General features: G+C 42.9%; 4 protein-coding genes across 9 annotated transcripts in view; 1 reads left to right on the top strand and 3 right to left on the bottom strand.

Moving 5' to 3' along the window:
• The window catches only part of LOC135499315 (mitogen-activated protein kinase kinase kinase 2-like), a 29,088-nt gene extending 24,191 nt beyond the window's left edge, over positions 1 to 4,897 (bottom strand). For both annotated transcript variants that reach the window (XM_064790044.1, XM_064790046.1), the window contains exon 1: positions 4,802 to 4,897. The gene's annotated coding sequence lies outside the window, so the exon portion shown is untranslated. The remainder of the gene's footprint in view (positions 1 to 4,801) is intronic.
• Positions 4,898 to 6,991: 2,094 nt separating this feature from the next.
• LOC135499761 (uncharacterized) lies at positions 6,992 to 9,712 on the bottom strand. Its single transcript, XM_064790709.1, has 3 exons — positions 9,521 to 9,712; positions 7,768 to 7,890; positions 6,992 to 7,481 (listed from the first exon to the last, which is right to left on the bottom strand). The coding sequence occupies exons 1-3, from the start codon at positions 9,527 to 9,529 to the stop codon at positions 7,260 to 7,262; spliced, it is 354 nt and encodes a 117-aa protein (XP_064646779.1). The 5' UTR covers positions 9,530 to 9,712; the 3' UTR covers positions 6,992 to 7,259.
• An 843-nt stretch (positions 9,713 to 10,555) lies between these two features.
• Positions 10,556 to 14,448, top strand: LOC135499983 (thyrotropin-releasing hormone receptor-like). 5 transcript variants are annotated; one of them, XM_064791076.1, is made up of 3 exons: positions 10,556 to 10,873; positions 12,518 to 13,133; positions 13,705 to 14,448. In XM_064791076.1, the coding sequence occupies exons 2-3, from the start codon at positions 12,814 to 12,816 to the stop codon at positions 14,417 to 14,419; spliced, it is 1,035 nt and encodes a 344-aa protein (XP_064647146.1). In that variant the 5' UTR covers positions 10,556 to 10,873; positions 12,518 to 12,813; the 3' UTR covers positions 14,420 to 14,448. The 5 variants fall into 5 exon arrangements, with proteins under 5 accessions (XP_064647146.1, XP_064647144.1, XP_064647145.1 ...); XM_064791074.1 differs by having other exon boundaries at positions 12,238 to 13,133; XM_064791075.1 differs by having other exon boundaries at positions 10,556 to 10,910.
• LOC135499982 (uncharacterized) lies at positions 14,442 to 17,496 on the bottom strand. The gene is made up of 3 exons (XM_064791071.1): positions 16,190 to 17,496; positions 15,684 to 15,814; positions 14,442 to 15,431 (listed from the first exon to the last, which is right to left on the bottom strand). The coding sequence occupies exons 1-3, from the start codon at positions 17,490 to 17,492 to the stop codon at positions 15,396 to 15,398; spliced, it is 1,470 nt and encodes a 489-aa protein (XP_064647141.1). The 5' UTR covers positions 17,493 to 17,496; the 3' UTR covers positions 14,442 to 15,395.
• Between the last annotated feature and the right edge of the window lie 133 nt (positions 17,497 to 17,629).

Below are 17,629 nucleotides of genomic sequence, written 5' to 3'. Positions count from 1 at the left end.
AACGTTTACCAACAATAAACTTGCAGCTTGGAATACCAATTCCTGACCTGCTCATTCATTATCCCCGGGTAAAGAGATGTCGAGTGTTTGAATTCTGCCAGAAGATTGGGAACAAGTTGAATTGTGGGCCAAGTACAGTAGAATCAAGAGAAAAGGCTCTCAAGAACTTGTGTAACGCGGTCACACAGCATAAGGTTCTGTCGTGGCCAAAATGGCATCGCTTCCTATCTTCCAAAACCCAAGTGTTGCATTGTCGTCTATAAATCCATGCATTGATTGGGAACAACGTTAACATAACGTAGCGTTGGCCGTCGTCATGTCACCATGCATTTTTACATTACTGTAACGTGACGCGACGTCTTCGTAAACATGTTCCCAATCAAGTGCATCGATCTATAGCTGAAAATGGTCTGAGAAAATGCCTTTCGAAGACACTTTGAGCCCAGGACAGTGCCAAAGTTGGTTTGAGTTTGCGTAAGCTCCAACCATGAGCCTGATGCATTACACCATATATATTTATAGGGTAGGTGTCATGGTAAGGGACATCGGGACGAAAGAACAATTTCACATTTCGTCATCATCTGCAAGGCCTCTCCCTAGAATCCTGCGACAGGAGCATGCAGAACCAAAACATGCATCATTGTGGACCACTGTCCCTACATACACACCCAACTCCTGTGAAAACACTGCAACACGAGTTTGAATATCCGACACATAATTATACATTCCACATGCACTATCACAACGTTGCATAACCTGTATACCTTGCATGGATATATTAGTCATTTTTCCAATAATCAAAACATGGCTACACGATTCCGTCCATGACCAAGTTCTCGCTGTGCACTACCATGTATTCCATAATTTCCTTTCACCCTTGAAAGGGAAAAGGGACCCCACCCACTTTCTGCAGCCTCAAGTAATGGACATGGAAACAGGCAGGAGCAGACTAAAAGATCACTTGCAAACTTCACAAACGAATATGAAAATAATCCAAATATTTGGACAAAAATGAATTCCAGAAAACACAAGATTTTGATGAGTTTGTCACATAAATAGGCAATAATTCCGACAAGTGTCCATCCAAACTCTTTAAAGAATGTGACCAGCACCACTGGGTCGTCATGACAACATGAAGCTTTGGAGGATGAGTCATCACAGCACATGTCTCCAAGCTCAGGTGCATGAAAGAGCGGCAAGCCATCTCTCACCTGCCTGTTGTCAATATCATGCCAACATGGACACAGACATGCAGAGTAACACTACACATACTGCAGGCGTTTACTGCACCAATCTGACATGAGAATTGTTCTCATTATTCCAAGGCAAATTTCAACAATTGTCTTTTGTGCCGGGCTTTTGTGTTTTCATGTCATCCTTCTGTAATTGGCGGATCCTTTTGTGACCAAATTGCGCTAACGCCCCTGGATTTTTTTAGCACCATGAACACTAATTTTTGCATCATTTTCACAGAAAAAGAATTAGGCAATTGGTTGTTGATGTGGTAATATTACACAATGTTAGAGAACAAGAGACAGTTGAACACTGATTCAGAGAAGATAAACATCGAAAATCATGTTTGAGGGAACAATTTCATGTCCCTTTTGAAGTTGAAGTGGCTGGACAAACACTTCAGGAGCACCTGACTTTCTGCATCAAACCCAACTATGATATTGGGTAGAGCACTGGGACATAATCAGGAGGTTGTGGGTTTGAATCTCTGAAGTCCTAGAGAGCTGAATCCATCCCTCACTACTTCTGGATACCACTACCAGGCCTGTCTGTAAAGTTCCAAACCTGCATGGCCACAATAGCAGGAGTTGTAGCGATCTGACCACCAATAATCGCGGTACATCACCTTGGTGACCTCATGCCCCAACAGAGGGAGCTCTCTGATATACCTGAGCGAAAGCAAAACCACCAGCACTGTCACTTCTAGTCCATACTCAAAACGGAAGCTCCACATACAATTATAGGCCAAGTTATAGCAGTATTCATACATTTTCCTGGTAAAATACTATTATTCTTTTTGTGAGCAGTCAGAAGAAGGACACTTCCTGGTCAAATCGTCACACGTGAGGGACTGTATGAAGGACTTATAATATATCAGTCATAAACATTGGCTTTATAAGACGGTTGCCCAGAACAAATTAGGGTACCATCAAATTCAAACAGGGAGATTACTGACCAAATAGAACTGTTGAAAAATTTGTGTCCTTGCTAACGGAGAGTCGATAGGTTTCAGTCACCTGGGGAGTTGGAAATTGCAGGAATATCTAGTTCCTACCCAGAGCACAAGGCTCTTGCTTTTAAAATCCATTTCATTGTAGGCAGAGATGAATAGAAGGACCAAGAAAATATAGAACATGTATGCTTAAAGTGACCTTTAATGATGACTACTTGATTCACCATAAAAGTAGCCCAAACGGTGGGAAATGAGTTGTCCAGGTCACCAAAAATATATACAACAATATAAAGAACAAGGTTGTATGTGTACACAGAGACAAGGATCCAAGGTTGAAGACATAGCAAACATATCATTTTCATGTGATTCATACACAGTTCGTGAGATTGACATCGAATGAAATGTGGTTTTGCCAATTTTATATTTGCTCAAACTGATTATCGAGTGTGTGTTTATAGAGTTTGTCATTGACACTAGATCATTTGGTAGGAAATCCTGAGTGGAAGGAAAGCCACTGACATATATCACAGGCCTCGGCTCTGAAGACGGCTTTTGGTTTATTGTAGACACTAGCATATACCCATGGAGCGGGCAAAGTTGAAATGTAATAATATATACATTAGTTAAATGGGCACGATGATTGAACTACATTAAATTTCTAACGTTACTGAAGTTTTATTAAAGGTTAAACACGCAATGAACTGCATTTAGGGACTTATTGCTGCTATCTACATGCAACCCCCAATAGATTGATTGGAGTACGCTATTTTACACAATGCATTGAGACCAGTGACAGCAGGTCCTGTTCCAAATAAGGCCCTCACATATTAGGCATATCACCTACCCACTCCCGTACCCAATGCCACTGTCGGACCAAAGCCAGGTGCATGGAGAGATTTGTAGACATATACATTAGTATAGAAGTATAGAAGACACTGCATTGAATCCAATTTGAGATTGATATTTCATGGAACGGCAGCAGTGACGAGTTTATTTCAAAAGTTTCAAACTTTCAAGTCGGTTATTGTGACAGCATCAGAGAGAAAGGAAAACATCTACTGGAACCGTGAAGCGTCACAGAACATGTGAGAGACTTACGATGAAGTATCGGGCTTAAAAAGTCTGGGAAATCTTTCATACCCGGTAAAAAATGCATCCAAAATGTCTATCGGAAATACATGTACATCACCATGCTCAAGTCGTTGTCCAAGTTTTCACTTTGGCTGATATTGCAGCTAGACCAACAAATCCACTTTCAAACAATATACCAGAAAACTTGTCTTCTTCCAGACGATTCGTGAGAGACATCGAATAGTCGCTGGGTTCAAAAAGTCAGGGAAATTCCTAATATCCGGTGCAAAATGCTTAGAGAATTATTGAAATCTTGTCACATTCATTATACACTCCTCGAGGGCTCAGGTGGGAGGATGGTTCTGCCATGACCTGAAAACGCTATAGGGAAGCGTCCTAGCGTGACGTTTGAATGGCCCCACATAGGACAACCACACAAAGGGAACATATGCTCCAATTCATGAGATCTCATTCTGAGTCACCTGCATGATAAATTTGGGTATCGCAATATTATGCCAAGAACCAACACAATGATTCAATTTATGAGATATCCCTACCTGGTGACTTGCATGAACCTTCAGAATATGCATATTTGAACTTTATGGGGACAGAAGTCATTGCCTGTTCAACCAGAGGCTAACTTGACCTTGGATTAGGTTGTCAGAACAGGTTGAACAGGTCAAAATTGGCTCAAAGTTATTGCCATGCATTGCATTCCAGGCTGTTGAAAATAAGGAAGTGATAATTTCCGAATGAATTCCTTCTTTTAGGTAATTTTGCAGTTAACTACGAAATTCATTGGAACCTCTCTAGTAAAAGACACCCTTTAAGAGAGATATCCGGATTAACTTAGATCTAAGTAAAAATGACAGGTTTGGGACCAGAACTGTTGTCTGTGTCCTTGATAGAGAGGTGTCCATTATAAGAGGTTCCAATTTCAACACAAACTTTCTTCTTCAGCACTTCCTCTTCGAAGTGTTGGAGCTTTAGCTTCCTGGCAAATCCTTATAGGTATAAAAGATAGGAAGGATATTGGGATCGTTTGATTAACAAAATGACTCGAATGGTAAACTTCAGTTGCCTGTGAGTGTGAAAAGGGCATTTTCAAAACGCATTTACAAAATGGTCGAAAAAGTATTTTCGCAAACTGTCTTGTTGTACAGTTCAGCAATGAAAATGACATTTTTGAAACACAATTAAGAGGGCAGCAGAAATGACAGTTTAGCTAGCTGCCAACATTTAAACAAAAAATAACATATAATGCTATAGCCGGTATGCCTGGTATAGGCCTGCAGTACTGATAATGCACATACATGTATAGTGTCAGTGTGTATTCAGTCAAGCAGGTGCAACAACCACACATACATGTACATAATGATACACACAACAATACACTACATTATACACAAGTATACAATGTAGAGGCTTAGTCTCAACAAGTGCCCTGGACGGGGCTGCCTCTCCACCTCAGAAAATCGGGAAAACGAACATAAAAACTAAAATAAATACACTGAAATTGACAATAAACGATATGTTTGTGCTTACTTTGTAATACGATGGTTGTTAATCACGATTTCAACGAATAAAATAGGTTTTATTGGGCAAAACTCGCTTCAGGAATCCTAAAATCCCAGCCTACTGCCACCACAAATATCGATGACGTCAGGTGTTTCAGCGTTGTACGTTTTACACAGAAAGGTGTTGGTAGCAGAAAGGTAAACAAATAAATAACAAATAAACCACGTGGAAATCACATGGCGTCAGTTGAGCCTCTGGTTGGGCCTATAGCCCTGCCCCGGTGACATTTTTCTTCATAGAAACCATAGAATAGAAAAGAAAGTCCGAGGGGCAAGATACTGAAGTCGTTAGCCCTGTTTGTAGCGCCAGCACATTTTGGGGATAGGGCCTACCCTATTCCCATCCAACGCTCCTATAGGCTATGGGCCTAATTCCTTTCAACTTGAAAGAAACAACGTTGACGGGAATAGGGTAGGCCCAGTTGTGACCGCAATGGACTGCCATAGAAGGGACCTCTACCTCCTTCTCCTACACTCTCCGGACGCATGCCTGGACCGGCCTCGTTCCTCACGGGCCATAAGGAGACCAAATTGGGATGATGCAATGGGCTGCCCAGGAGTCTAGGCCTTCTTCTCCTCAGTTCCAAGAATCAATCCTTCTCCTTCCAAAAATCCAAAGAGGTTTGAGACCTCTTTGGATTTCTTGCTCCCTCTTCTGCCTGAACCGTTTTAGACTGTTTTCACTCCTTATAGGCCTATATTAGACTCTCTCGGCTGTCCATTGTGTGCAAATCTGGCCGTGTATGGCGAGTTGGGCAGACATCCACTGTATTTAATGATAGCCAAATCTATGTTCTCTTTCTGGCTAAGGCTTGAATCCTTGTCTCTCAACACAGTGGATGGGGAAATTAGTTCGAAGTCTATTTTAACCAGTGCCTTACAAGTTAGTAAGGATCTAGACAACAAAGGAAAACAGTCTTGGTTTTCTTGTATAAAATTTATTTGTGGTTGTCTGAATCTGGATGCAAACAATGCTGAAAGTGTTTCAACCTCCAGTCTTGTTCATAAATTAGGTGAAGAATTTTACAGAAAGTGGAAGCTAGAAATTTGGGATGATTCTCGGAATCCAAATGCTAAAAACAAATTACGCACTTATAGGTCCTTCAAAACGCAACTCTGCTGTGAGAAATATCTGACTTCAATTTCAAGTTTTTCTTTAAGAAGATCCCTTTGTTGTTTCCGCATTAGCTGTCACGATCTAGCCATTGAAAGAGGTAGATACAAAAAACTTAAAGTTGAAGAGAGGGTGTGTTCTTGTGATGGGACTTCAATAGAAGACGAGGTTCACTTTCTAACTGCCTGCCCAAAATATGATGCTTCAAGGAACGATTTTTTCTCAGTTATCAGTGAGAACAACATCAACTTTTCAGGTCTCTCACCAGGAAATAAGTTTATCTGGCTTCTTTCAAATGAGGACCCTGGAATTTGTCAGAAGCTATCATCATTTTTACAGAAATGCTTTTCTGATCGCATAAAATAAGGACCTCCTCTCTCCCACCTACTAGTATCTACTCCAGGTTTGACCCCGGTAGTAGACTTTATATTGTTACTTTTGTCATGTATCCTTTGTATGTCTTATGTACTTTCAATCAAAATCATTGTATTTCTATTGTACCATGTGTACCTTTGCCCTCCGGGCCTTTTGATTAATAAACTAATTTGAATTTGAATTTTTGTGTCTTCATAATTGGGTCTCCTTGCGGCGAGGAAAGAGACGGTCCACTGCGTCCGAAGTGTAATATCACTTGATTTGTTGGCCTGCTGAATACTTGATCAGGATAATAACTTACAATATTTTACACAACGCCATCTGACGGGAGATTGTGGAACCAATCTAAAGCGGGCGCGCATCGACTGATAAGCAGGCGAGGGATTTTCGTCGCGATAGTTGCATGCAGTGGTGCAAAATCTCTCGTCTGCGGCGCCGGTAATAGACCGCTCCCTCACATATCGTATATGAAGACACCCTGCCTATCGTTAGTGGTAAACTGTCTGAAATGACTGATTGTTGTAGACCAACAGACTCCTAGCTGGCACTGAGGCCCCTATGAACTTCCGCATACCTCCACTCCGTGCAGCTCCATGCACTCACTCCGTGGAGGAGACTGGTGAAAGAGTCTACATATAGTTGTGTAAATAAAGAAGTCATGGAAATCGATTCAAATGAGCATTCGTAATTTTTTTATTGTGACATGAAGATAAAATAGTTTTTGTTACCAGTAGGCCCTAAAGCCTATACATCATTAACATCTTAAAATAATGTTACTTTGATTTGAGAGAAGCTTATAGTTTTCGCCAGTAGGGGAGCACTACCAATGTGCCTAAAACAACTTAAACAATTAATTACAAATACTTGACCAGGGTTGATTTGTTCATTTTCCTCTACTTCCAATTTACTAATTTGGTAAGAAAAGTCTATGAATAATTTAGTTTTCCCCAGCAGCAGCGGCTCCAGCGGCATCTCCGGCTCCTGCGGCTCCTGCGGCACCTCGGGCCTTGTTTCTTCGGCCCCCTCGTCGGCCCCCTCGCCTTGCTCCACCACGGCGACCTCCTTTCTTGTTTTTCTTAGGGCAGGAGTCCTTGCATTGGGTCCTGCAGTGTTTCCGCGCACCCCTCGTCTCAACCTCTGGGTGAGATGCCATGTGCTCCTGTAAAATTAATGATGATTGTTATAGAAATCCAGGGCCGTGTAGTAAACGTTTTAGAATTCAAAATATTTTACTCTCAGGACTGATTTAAGTTTTTTTTGTAGGGGACACTTGCGAATTGAGCGGCAAACGTTTTGAGCGTGACCTGGTAACTTAGCCCCTCCAAATGACTGGCACAGTCTTTAAATGGTATTTGAAAGGTCTTCAACGAAAAATTCCTTTACATTTCGTGAGATTTACTGAACCAGTCTATAAATCAGTGAGTTACTGTATAGGATAAACTGACCTGAATGCAAGTCTTCAAGCATGTCTTGCAAGCAGCATTTCTTGCGTTTCCTCCCCGGGCCCGCCTTCGAGCATCAGCACTGAGGACAAGGGCGCACAGCACCACTGCGAAGATTACCAAAGACTGGAAAGAGAAAGGAAAGTGCAGATAAGCTATGATTAATGCGACAGTTTTGCAAGTTTAGTGCTTTTCGTCTCTAGCTCATCAGAGGCTAGACACATGTACATGTAAGTTTTAATGTTCGTTTGCTTGTTTATACTGACCTCTCAGAAAGCATTTTAAAGTACAATGTGCTTATGCATTTTGACCTTTTTGAAAATGATATTACTGACAATAAAAACTTGTGTGGGTTTTATAACGCATTCGGTAGATGACAATGGTATGAATCACTGTGACTGAGTCGGTCGAGGGGGGGGGGCGGTTAGCGCTAAACAGATAACCACTTCTGGCTTGGTCGCACTGAACTGACCTTTTAAATAACGATTTAGCTCTTCCGGCAGTGATGGCAATCTGATTGATTGCCTAACTTTGGGTTGTAGTTCCCACGCGTTGCCCGATGCTTATGACGCAATATTCGGGCACACGACAATCAAATCAAATCAAGATTGATACGGGCCTACCCTGAAGGGATAGCTGCTTTCGAATGGCCGGGAATGGTGGTACCCAGCACTGTCTTTAATACTTCTCTCGAAATCCGTGGTGACGTGGACAGAAAAGACAGTCCAATGGCCAAAAGCATATTTTGATGCCGACGAGGTATAACAGATACCAAAACGTACCGGAATGCGTGACATTGAAATACCCTGCTTAACTACAGAATTTGCCCAATGGATATAGCACTGTACGTTTGTACACAGTATAAATACGGGACATTTTCTGTAACTGTCGAACACAGCTAATGTCAGAGAGAAGGTTTTGCAGTTTACATAAATAGTACATGTATATAACTTATCTTGTCAAAACACGTATCTCGTTTGTCCAATCGCGATAAGCTCGGTGATATTACATCCATGTCCTTTGTATTTTAAAAGCACGGTCCCCTGAGGTTGACATTATTATTTTTTATATACATGTACTGTGTCGACGCTAATAAGCCGGTTGGCCACGTCTGTTACACATACATAGGTCTATTACAAGTAAAATATGCTTTTTGTAGAGGCGACCCTTACAACAGTACATGTACTGTACACAGTACATGGATATTATCCACATATGGCGTTAAGTTGTGATGTTAGCCACTTCTGACAGGAACCCAGATTCAAACATGTCCCAACCAATCGTGTGTCACACAAAAATGTACGTGTATATACATGTTTATTGTATCAATATGCTGTCATGCACTTGGAATAATGCGCTGTGTTCTGATTGGTTGAAAAATCAACCAATCAGAAAAGCACAGGATCTTGAAACAATCAGGACAGTGCAAGAAAGTTGTTGAAAAAATATCATCACATCAAACCGACAGAGATGCTGAGTTGTCATACTGCGCGACCTAAGGTTGATACAATGGCTTTGTTTTGCACCACTTTAAATTCCCTGATCTCAGTAGAATTTTTCAAAGTTTACAACCAATGGGAAGGGTTGAGAAGAGCGACTTATCAAATGAGCCTTAAAACTCTGTGGAAAGAGGACGAATTTAGTGTACATTTCTATCCGTATTCGTATGGAACTCGGATAAGTCCCTGATCTCAACCTCTATAGCGAAATACATGAAAACAAAATAAAGATAAACAATATATAAAAAAGAACTTACCAAACGCATTTTGCCGAAATAACCAAGGAGTTGACGAAAAGTAAGCGCGTGTCCTCTCTCCTTTGTACTGATAGCTTATGCCAATAACTCTTGACCCGGACTTTATGTAGGCTGAACCTCGTAACTCACTGGATAAGTAATGGGCCAATTTATTGACAAGTTTGGCCATCCGGGTCGAACTAGTTCTGAAGCAATTAGGCCCTTCCGACGCGTGATGTACTCTGTGGACAAGCGCATTTTTATTGCCGCCAGTGTATTAGGCCGATAGAAACGTTTCATACTGGTATTGAAACACCCCGCATACAAAGAACGTGACCCATTGACTCTTCAGTACTTGGGTGTAAGCCAGGTACGTTTGTGCAAAGTGGGGACTGGCACTGAGTTACCCCTATCCCTTATTGCGGGAAATTTTAGTAAATTTTATGGAATTGCCCTGCATGAAGGCCAAACCAATAAAAAAACCTCTTTACGTGTCCCTTGAAGTGACACGATAGGGTCCACGACCAAGAGGCTGTACGGATCACCATGTTTGTGGTCTTGTGTCCTTAAAAAGACACTCCACCATAAATTGCGTCGCCTTTCGAATGAGGCATAAAAATAAAGATGAAGTCACTTTGGTGCCTAATCGTATAGTGGCACGTTAAGCGCTTATCGCATATGGGAGGACATCCTCTTGCAAACAGGGCCTACAACACGACTTCTCCTTACGAATGTTTGAGGATGTATCGAGTGAAAAGGTCTGATATTGTCAGGATGATGGGAGGAGGTGTTAGCAAGGCCAGAAACACGATTTTTTTCCGACCGTAATTATCCAGCATAGAGTAATCTGATTCTGTACACGTTTTTGATAACTCTCAAATCCCTTCTGTCGGTATACCAAGTTAATAACATGTACGTGTGCGACAGCCATGATAAGCGGGTATATCATGTGACACCGTAATTGCGTAACATGATATCATTATTGATTTCATCTCGAGAGGTACGTTAGCCTGACAACCAGCCCCTATTTTCAGACAGTTGTATCGAAGCTGAGGAAACAGTCCAGCCACCTTCGAATTTCACAATGATGACGATATGGGTGATGTTTAGTTTCGTTTTGCAATTTCACGCACGGAAATCAAAATAGGAAATATCAGGGGCAAAAGCGCCAGTATCGGCCTGTGCATATGCCTCTCCATGCAACGATCTTTCCAGTGTGACAGCTTTCGCCCGACGATTCAGGCATTCACCCGAAGCGTTTCCGTACAGTCCATCCGTCGACCTCTGAATCTCTACAGTCTTGACATTCACAAACAAGGTTCCGAGCCCGCCGCTGTCCCTTTCAAGGAGATCAAAACCGACTGGCAAACACTGGTAACAATCGTTATGAGCATAAAGGAATATGCATGAGGTATCACTCAGAAGTTCGTAATTGGCCCTTTTTCTTCAGATAAGTGTAAAGTAATTGGCCAAACCTGATCGTTTTTTGGTCTGGAACCCTTATGTTATTAGACTGTCTATCCATAGGCTGTTCTCTTGTGAGCTTTGTGGCATTATTTCAACTGTCTCCCATACACATTCCCTGGCAGCGAAATTTTTTTCTGCAGGATACTTCTGCCACAGTGTACATCTGACAGCCAATCACAATTGGCGCGATCTTTGACGTCACACTGTTTATTTATGCATGATAATGCAAATACAATGGACGATACCGAGTCGCATGCCGAGTGCCACTTCAACTGTGAATGTGACAATAGTTCATTTTCTGACCCCAATTATGCTCAACTCAAGGTTTGTGTCGTAGTGTTTAGGAATGAATTGCACAGATTCATTGTAAAATTGATGATATTATGCGTACAAAAGAGGCATCAGCTGATCTGATCGCTACATTGCAGTGCATGCATTGATTAGTGAAATTTTAAGGGGTAGTGACACTGACAGTGTTGCCAATGTTGATAATTATTAAAGGGACAGTGTATCCGATGTCTGCTGTTTGTTGAAGGTATCAGGCCTATTTTGGTAGTTTGAACATTGTTGAAGGGCCATTGTATAAAACACATTTTGACAAGCAAACAAAATAAATTGAATGGTGGCGCCACCTATGCATATACAGCAGAACTAGTTACACGGTTGACAGATAAACATTCAACCTCGGCTATTTTGCCGAGCACAGTGCGCCTTTAACAGACAAGTCCAATAAATACAGTCCACTCGACATTGACGACAATGAAAATACATGTTAAGATACTGCAAATAAATATATTTTAGCTAATATACTCCTCTAACCATTTGCTAACTTGTTCTTTCCAAGATTATCAGAACACGTGGCATTGTTGACATTATTGCGCCATGTGGAAAGATGATGTCAACAAAGACACGTGCTTGCCTTGAATTCTGATTGGCTGTCAGATGTACACTATGGCAGAAGTATCCTGCAGAAAAAAATTTCGCTCCCTGGCACACGTACAACCAATGGGAACGTCTACTACAACCAATTGCAAAACAAAGTTTCATTTTGTGTTTGGCGCGTCACAAGGTCACAAGCGAACATGGAGCCAAGAAAAGCTGCACAAGCGAACCGTTTATGGCTGCGCAGCCTCAGAGATCAGCGAAGTGTGACGCTACAGTGGCGGCGACACATGCTGGAACTATGCACTCTCTGTATCAGTCCCGGCGCCAGTCCTGTTAAATATGTCGACCTGCGCTTACGAGCACAGTTATAAATTTGTACTTTGCAGCATTTTACCCGATGTCTCCGTTTTCGTTAGAGAGTATATGCGTAATTTGTTGCAAGTATACATACATGCATGTGCGGTCTTGTGGCAGATTGTTGTTGGAAGTTACGTTCACAGAGCTACTAAGGGGAATCATACAATAATTTGCGGGAAAATAAATTGTGAAAGCCAAAGTATGCGAGGACCTTTTGCTACCCAATGACCTTCGCACACTTCTCTGTTTGTTTTTTGCCGCTGGTTTTGCCATAATGATTCAAACTTTCTCGCACGGCTTCTTCCGTAGGTATTCTACGCTCTATTCCAACAAAGGTGCAGTATAGTTGATTAGTGAACGAGACTATGCCCTCCCCATGGCACTTACTGTTAAACATCCGGACATCCCTGGCACAAGGCACAGCCAATTCTTGGGATGCATATTCCTGGGCTGATCATATTACTCGGACTCTCAGAGTGAGTACCTAATTAGAGGCGTCTCACAGCTTGGATCCAGTTCTGCCCAAAAAGAGCAACGCGCGATACGGGAGTCAGGCGCACTTGTGACGTAAATAGTCGAGTCAAGAAGAAGTCCGAAACTAAACCATGGAATTTGACAGTAATACGGACGCTAATGCAACGGCGTCCACATCGCGGGACCCGCCGTATTACCACGCCCTACAACTGGGCTACTTCATTTTACAACATTACGTGCCAGTTATTTCGGGAATCCTAGGAATATTTGGCAATATTTCCGCATTTCTCGTGACGACAAAAAAGGAGAATCGCCGGAACAGCAGCTGTGTTTTTATGAGTGCGATGGCCGTTGCTGACACACTGTTCCTTGTAGTTAAGTATATTGGAAGAGGTACCATAAATATGCGTGGGTCGCTGATAACATTTCAGGAAAGGAAAGTGTTGACTTAGTAAGTATAAAGTCACTTCAAGCTTGGTAACTGTTAAGCATCACGCAATATAGTCGGGTGACCTAAATCGCTGTGACCCTGAATGCTCTTCATGTAGCCTACATGTGGACTGTACTAAGCGACAAAAAGATTTCGTCTGAGGGTAAAAACCGTATCGTTGAATTTGATATGGATCGCAGGTCGCTGCGATCACCGATACTTGACACAGTAGGTACCTGCAATGACCAACACAAACGAACGGTTTTTGTCGCATTGGTCATGATCGCAGGTCGCGGCGATTTAAATTCCTCGTTTCCTTTTTTTTTAACACTGATAAACACTCCTCGTGGAAGATTTCCAACTTCTCCACTGGGTCAGTGGAATGTTTTTGGTCGTTCCCAACATTTAAGTGTTTTCATTGAGGAGACAGCTAAGAGGGGGAAACAGATAAACACGTGTGAGTCGGTCTCTCTGTGTTTTCAAACAATGAGGAGAAAGACGGAAACACTCAAAGACGGAACTACACTGGTTTTGGTGTAAGTCATTGCGTCAACACTCACTAACTGACTCAATAGTTTACGTGCTTTTTCAGTTTCGTCTGGTACGGTCAAAGCGCTATGACCACCGCATCGTCACTCTTTCTCGCCGGGATGAACATCGACCGAACGCTGGCCATCCTCTTCCCTTTGAAAGCAAACACATGGTGCACTGCCTCCAGGGCCCGGAAAGTTGTCATTGGAATGTTCCTTTGGCCCGTCCTTTTTGACATTAATATATTATTTACTTTTAAGCCATTTTGGCTGACCGAAGATACAATGATTATTCTCCTTGACGTACCGCACCCAAAGTGGTTGGAGACTGCGATTGCCACCTACGAGCTGGTTGCAGTGATCGTCCCGTTTACCACAATCGTGTTATGCAACGCTTTGATTCTATTCGGGATCCTGCGCTCCGCGAAGCGTAGATCCAAGATGGCGGGCGAAGAAACAACGGGGCAGAGGACAATGGGTAAATCGCTAACCCGGATGTTGATTCTTGTTTCGGTTTTCTACGTCATTTTCAACCTTCCCATTCAGCTCTACAGCGAAATGGTCCGAAATTCCTCATATAATCCCGACCCCTATGAACAGGTTCTAAATCGTTTTATATATAAACTGTTCGGAGAACTATTCCATTTCAACTTCGCATGCAATTATTATTTGTATATTATGGGTGGTGGAGCAAAATTTCGCAACGACGCGAAAGGCATCTATATGTCATTGTTCAGATGTTTTAAGAACAAGTCATTTGTGTTGGAACAACAGTGACCTCCATCGCCAGAGAACGTAGCACAAGACATCTTCTTTTTTAAACATGGTTTGTTTCTCCATGAACCAAGCAGCGCGTACAACGATTTGTTTCGAGTAGGTTTTTGTGGGGTTGCATGTTAGTGCAGGTCAGGTAAAATCGCGTTCAGTGGAAACCCAGTCTATCATATATTTTGATCACACGCTTAGTTTACATTTGTACATTCAATTCTCGATTATACGTACAATGTATATTCCATAGCGGACAGAGTAGGCCGTGCTGTGTTATCTACGATATAAGGGCTATGGACCCCAGGCAATTAAATCTGACCTTCACAAGTGCACAAATCGACCAGTATGTCCATAAATCAGATACGAATGAAAAATATAGATATATATAATTCCAGTACGAGGACTAAGTATCAGGATTGCATCGGCTGAGGGTGTCGGCAATTACAACTTTCGCACTGAGCATCGGTGCGTCGTGGAACCCGTACCTCCTGATTTTCCTACGATAGGGGTTGTTGGGCCATCACCGTCTAAGCTTATTTGCCTCGGGAAATCTTGCAACAACAAAAACAACAACAACAACCCGAGTCATCCATCCTGCGGAGATCAGTGTGCTGAACAACCGATTTCATTAGGATGGAGTTGTCGGGTTGGGGCAGTGAGGGCTGAGGTTATTCTTGAGCAATTTCTTGCCGTTGTTTTTTTTGAATAAAAGGAAACCCATGTTTTCGCTGTGGTAAGCCAAGCAACTATTATATGAAGATATTGCACGATGTTTCTTAGATATGAAACAAGATTTGTTGTAAATGCATTTGGTTTATGATTGAATTATGAACTTGTACCGAACATTTAATACGAAGAAAATTCTAGGAAGACCAAATCACGGAATCTTCAAAGTGGGCATCCACAGATTTACATGCTGTTCCGATTGTTCGAGTATCCTCTCGTGTGTCATCTTAGGAAGGCTCGGTCTGTTTATAGAATCGGCTTAAAGATGCTTTATCGTTATCGAACAGGCCGCGTTCTGAAAGATAGATTTATTGAATGATACAAATCAAAATAAGCACCTCTGATCCTGCAATATTTCTGAGACAACCTGTACTCAAAACCTCATCTCCTTTATGTTATTCTTCATTTCATAAACATTGAGTTAGGCACCAGTGCTGCTCTAACTTGTGGCGCATTATTCGTTCTTCCGGCAAATATTTGGGCGATTGAAACTGTATGCGGAAACCGCTGTTCATCATTCCTCAATATACCAGGATCTGTCACTCACCTCGTACCCGACATCGTCGTCCGTAGGCAGTCTAACAAACCTACCACCCTCCTCCTCCCAGTCTCTTTCCGGGGTCTCATCATCCAAGGGGTAACTATCATACTCTGGAGTCTGGCGTTCCGGTTCGTCACCTAGAGAACGAGAAGGTACATGTATTACAAAGCCAAGAAGGAATGGGAGTACAGCTGTACATGTGTTATCACTAAGGTCAGTTGTGCTTGCTCCATTCAAGTCCTAACAAGAAAAACTTTAGGAGTAGCGTTGTGTCTCTAGGGGTTTATACGACGTTTGGCTAGCGATACGACTACCGTGGGTTCCGGCACTAACATCGTTGGTTACTTTGGGCAATTCATTGTGCTTCTATGCTTACTCCAATTGGCGCCCAGCCGTAGTGTCTCGTCATAAGCATCCTTTGGACCGGGGGCTGCACAAGACTGACGGCGTATAAGTGTTTCTGGTTTTATCATCCGATTCGATTTGATTCAAAGAAATGCGATCATACAAACCATCGTCTATCTGTCGATGTCCGCTGAAGTCGCCGAGGTAGAAGTGGTTCGGCTCTTCTAGTCTTCCCGCCATAAAGTCATCAAAATCGGACCTCGGATACCACTGAGGCTCAACAAGAACGTGTGATGGCAGCACTGATATCACATCCTCGAGCCTAGAAAGGCGGGTTAAGATTTCTTCATCGACCGAGGTGTACCAGTCTCGTTCTGGGGTGTCCACGTGGACGGGGAGGGTTGCGAGGACCCCCTCAAGGCGTTCGATACGCGCTAGCAGTTCTTCTCGCTCGGAGAAGTAGCAGTCTCTCTCCGGTGGAGTTTGTAAAGTCCGTAGTCCGCTAATAATGCTTTCTAAGTGCGTTAGGCGGCGCGCTATTTCTTGAATTGATCGGGAATGTCGTATGTCTCGTTCAGGGTGTTCATAAAATGAAGGAAAGTTAACTGTTACACCAGATTGTTCGCCTAATCGTCCGTCGTTATCCACGTACCAGCCTTCCAGGTCGCTGACGGGGGTTGTCTCTCCCGCGTACCAGTCTATTTCTGCGGTGTTGTCCCTGACCAGTGATTCCGGCGCACTGCTCCTGAACCCGTACGTCTCTGGACTGTCTCTATGACTTGCATCACATATATTGAAAGAAAAAGCACCCTTCTCCTTCCCCTTTTGCGCATAATCGTAGTCCTGCGGCGGCGACGGTGAGGAAGCACCAGATGCAGCGCCCTCAGTCGTTGACCGCGGCGAAACATCCGTCTCACTCTCTTCTTTACCATCAGTATCCGCCACCTGCAAAGGTGCATGAAAAACAACCGAACCAGACATAGGAGGGGTTCGATAGTCCTCGGATTCTGAACTGGAACTCGGGATCGGTTTTGACCTTGATCTTGAACTCGACCTCGAACCTGACCTTGAACTTCTCGGGGTCACGGTCACTAATGTTATCCCAGAGACCCTTTCTCCTGATTCAGAGGACGTTAAACTAGATGTCGATGCAAGTATAGCAATCGGGTCCTGATCTGCGGAAACTCGTGAAGATTCTCTTGAAATTTGGCTCTCTACTGGAATAGTTATAAAATCAGGACCTATGATGAGACTTGTTGCAGATACGAATTTCTCATCGCCCGGGCTTGGCAACATAAGTCCGGGCGTCGCGACAAGACTTGCCCTGGACCCCGCGGGCGTCACATACTCGGGAAGAACGGGCGTGATGACTATACTAGTACGGGAACCCGTCTCGGGAGTAGTGTACTCCATGTCATGTTGAACATCACCTACATCTAGGAGCCCATTGTCTTCGTACGCCTGAATCATAAGATAAAACCATGAAGTTATGACAGACAAAAAGACTCAACAAAAGTATGCACATTTATGTATATCCGAGTGCGATGAAATTTACTAGCAACACTGACGTCGTCACGGATTGATATATTTTTTCAGTGGGAGAAAAA

Source organism: Lineus longissimus, chromosome 15, assembly GCF_910592395.1.
Source record: "Lineus longissimus chromosome 15, tnLinLong1.2, whole genome shotgun sequence".
In the NCBI taxonomy this organism is placed as follows: domain Eukaryota; kingdom Metazoa; phylum Nemertea; class Pilidiophora; order Heteronemertea; family Lineidae; genus Lineus; species Lineus longissimus.
This window is presented reverse-complemented; position numbering and strand designations above follow the sequence as displayed.

Bases quoted from the DNA above. Each gene is read 5' to 3' on its own strand.
- LOC135499761 (XM_064790709.1), bottom strand. The intron at 7,482-7,767 runs GTCAGTTTATCC...TTAATTTTACAG, and splicing joins GCTTGAAGACTTGCATTCAG to GAGCACATGGCATCTCACCC.
- LOC135499983 (XM_064791076.1), top strand. From the start codon at position 12,814: ATGGAATTTGACAGTAATACGGACGCTAATGCAACGGCGTCCACATCG. The intron at 13,134-13,704 runs GTAAGTATAAAG...GTGCTTTTTCAG, and splicing joins GAAAGGAAAGTGTTGACTTA to TTTCGTCTGGTACGGTCAAA.
- LOC135499982 (XM_064791071.1), bottom strand. From the start codon at position 17,492: ATGATTCAGGCGTACGAAGACAATGGGCTCCTAGATGTAGGTGATGTT. The intron at 15,815-16,189 runs GTTTGTATGATC...CTCGTTCTCTAG, and splicing joins ACATCGACAGATAGACGATG to GTGACGAACCGGAACGCCAG. The intron at 15,432-15,683 runs GTGAGTGACAGA...TCTATCTTTCAG, and splicing joins ACGACGATGTCGGGTACGAG to AACGCGGCCTGTTCGATAAC.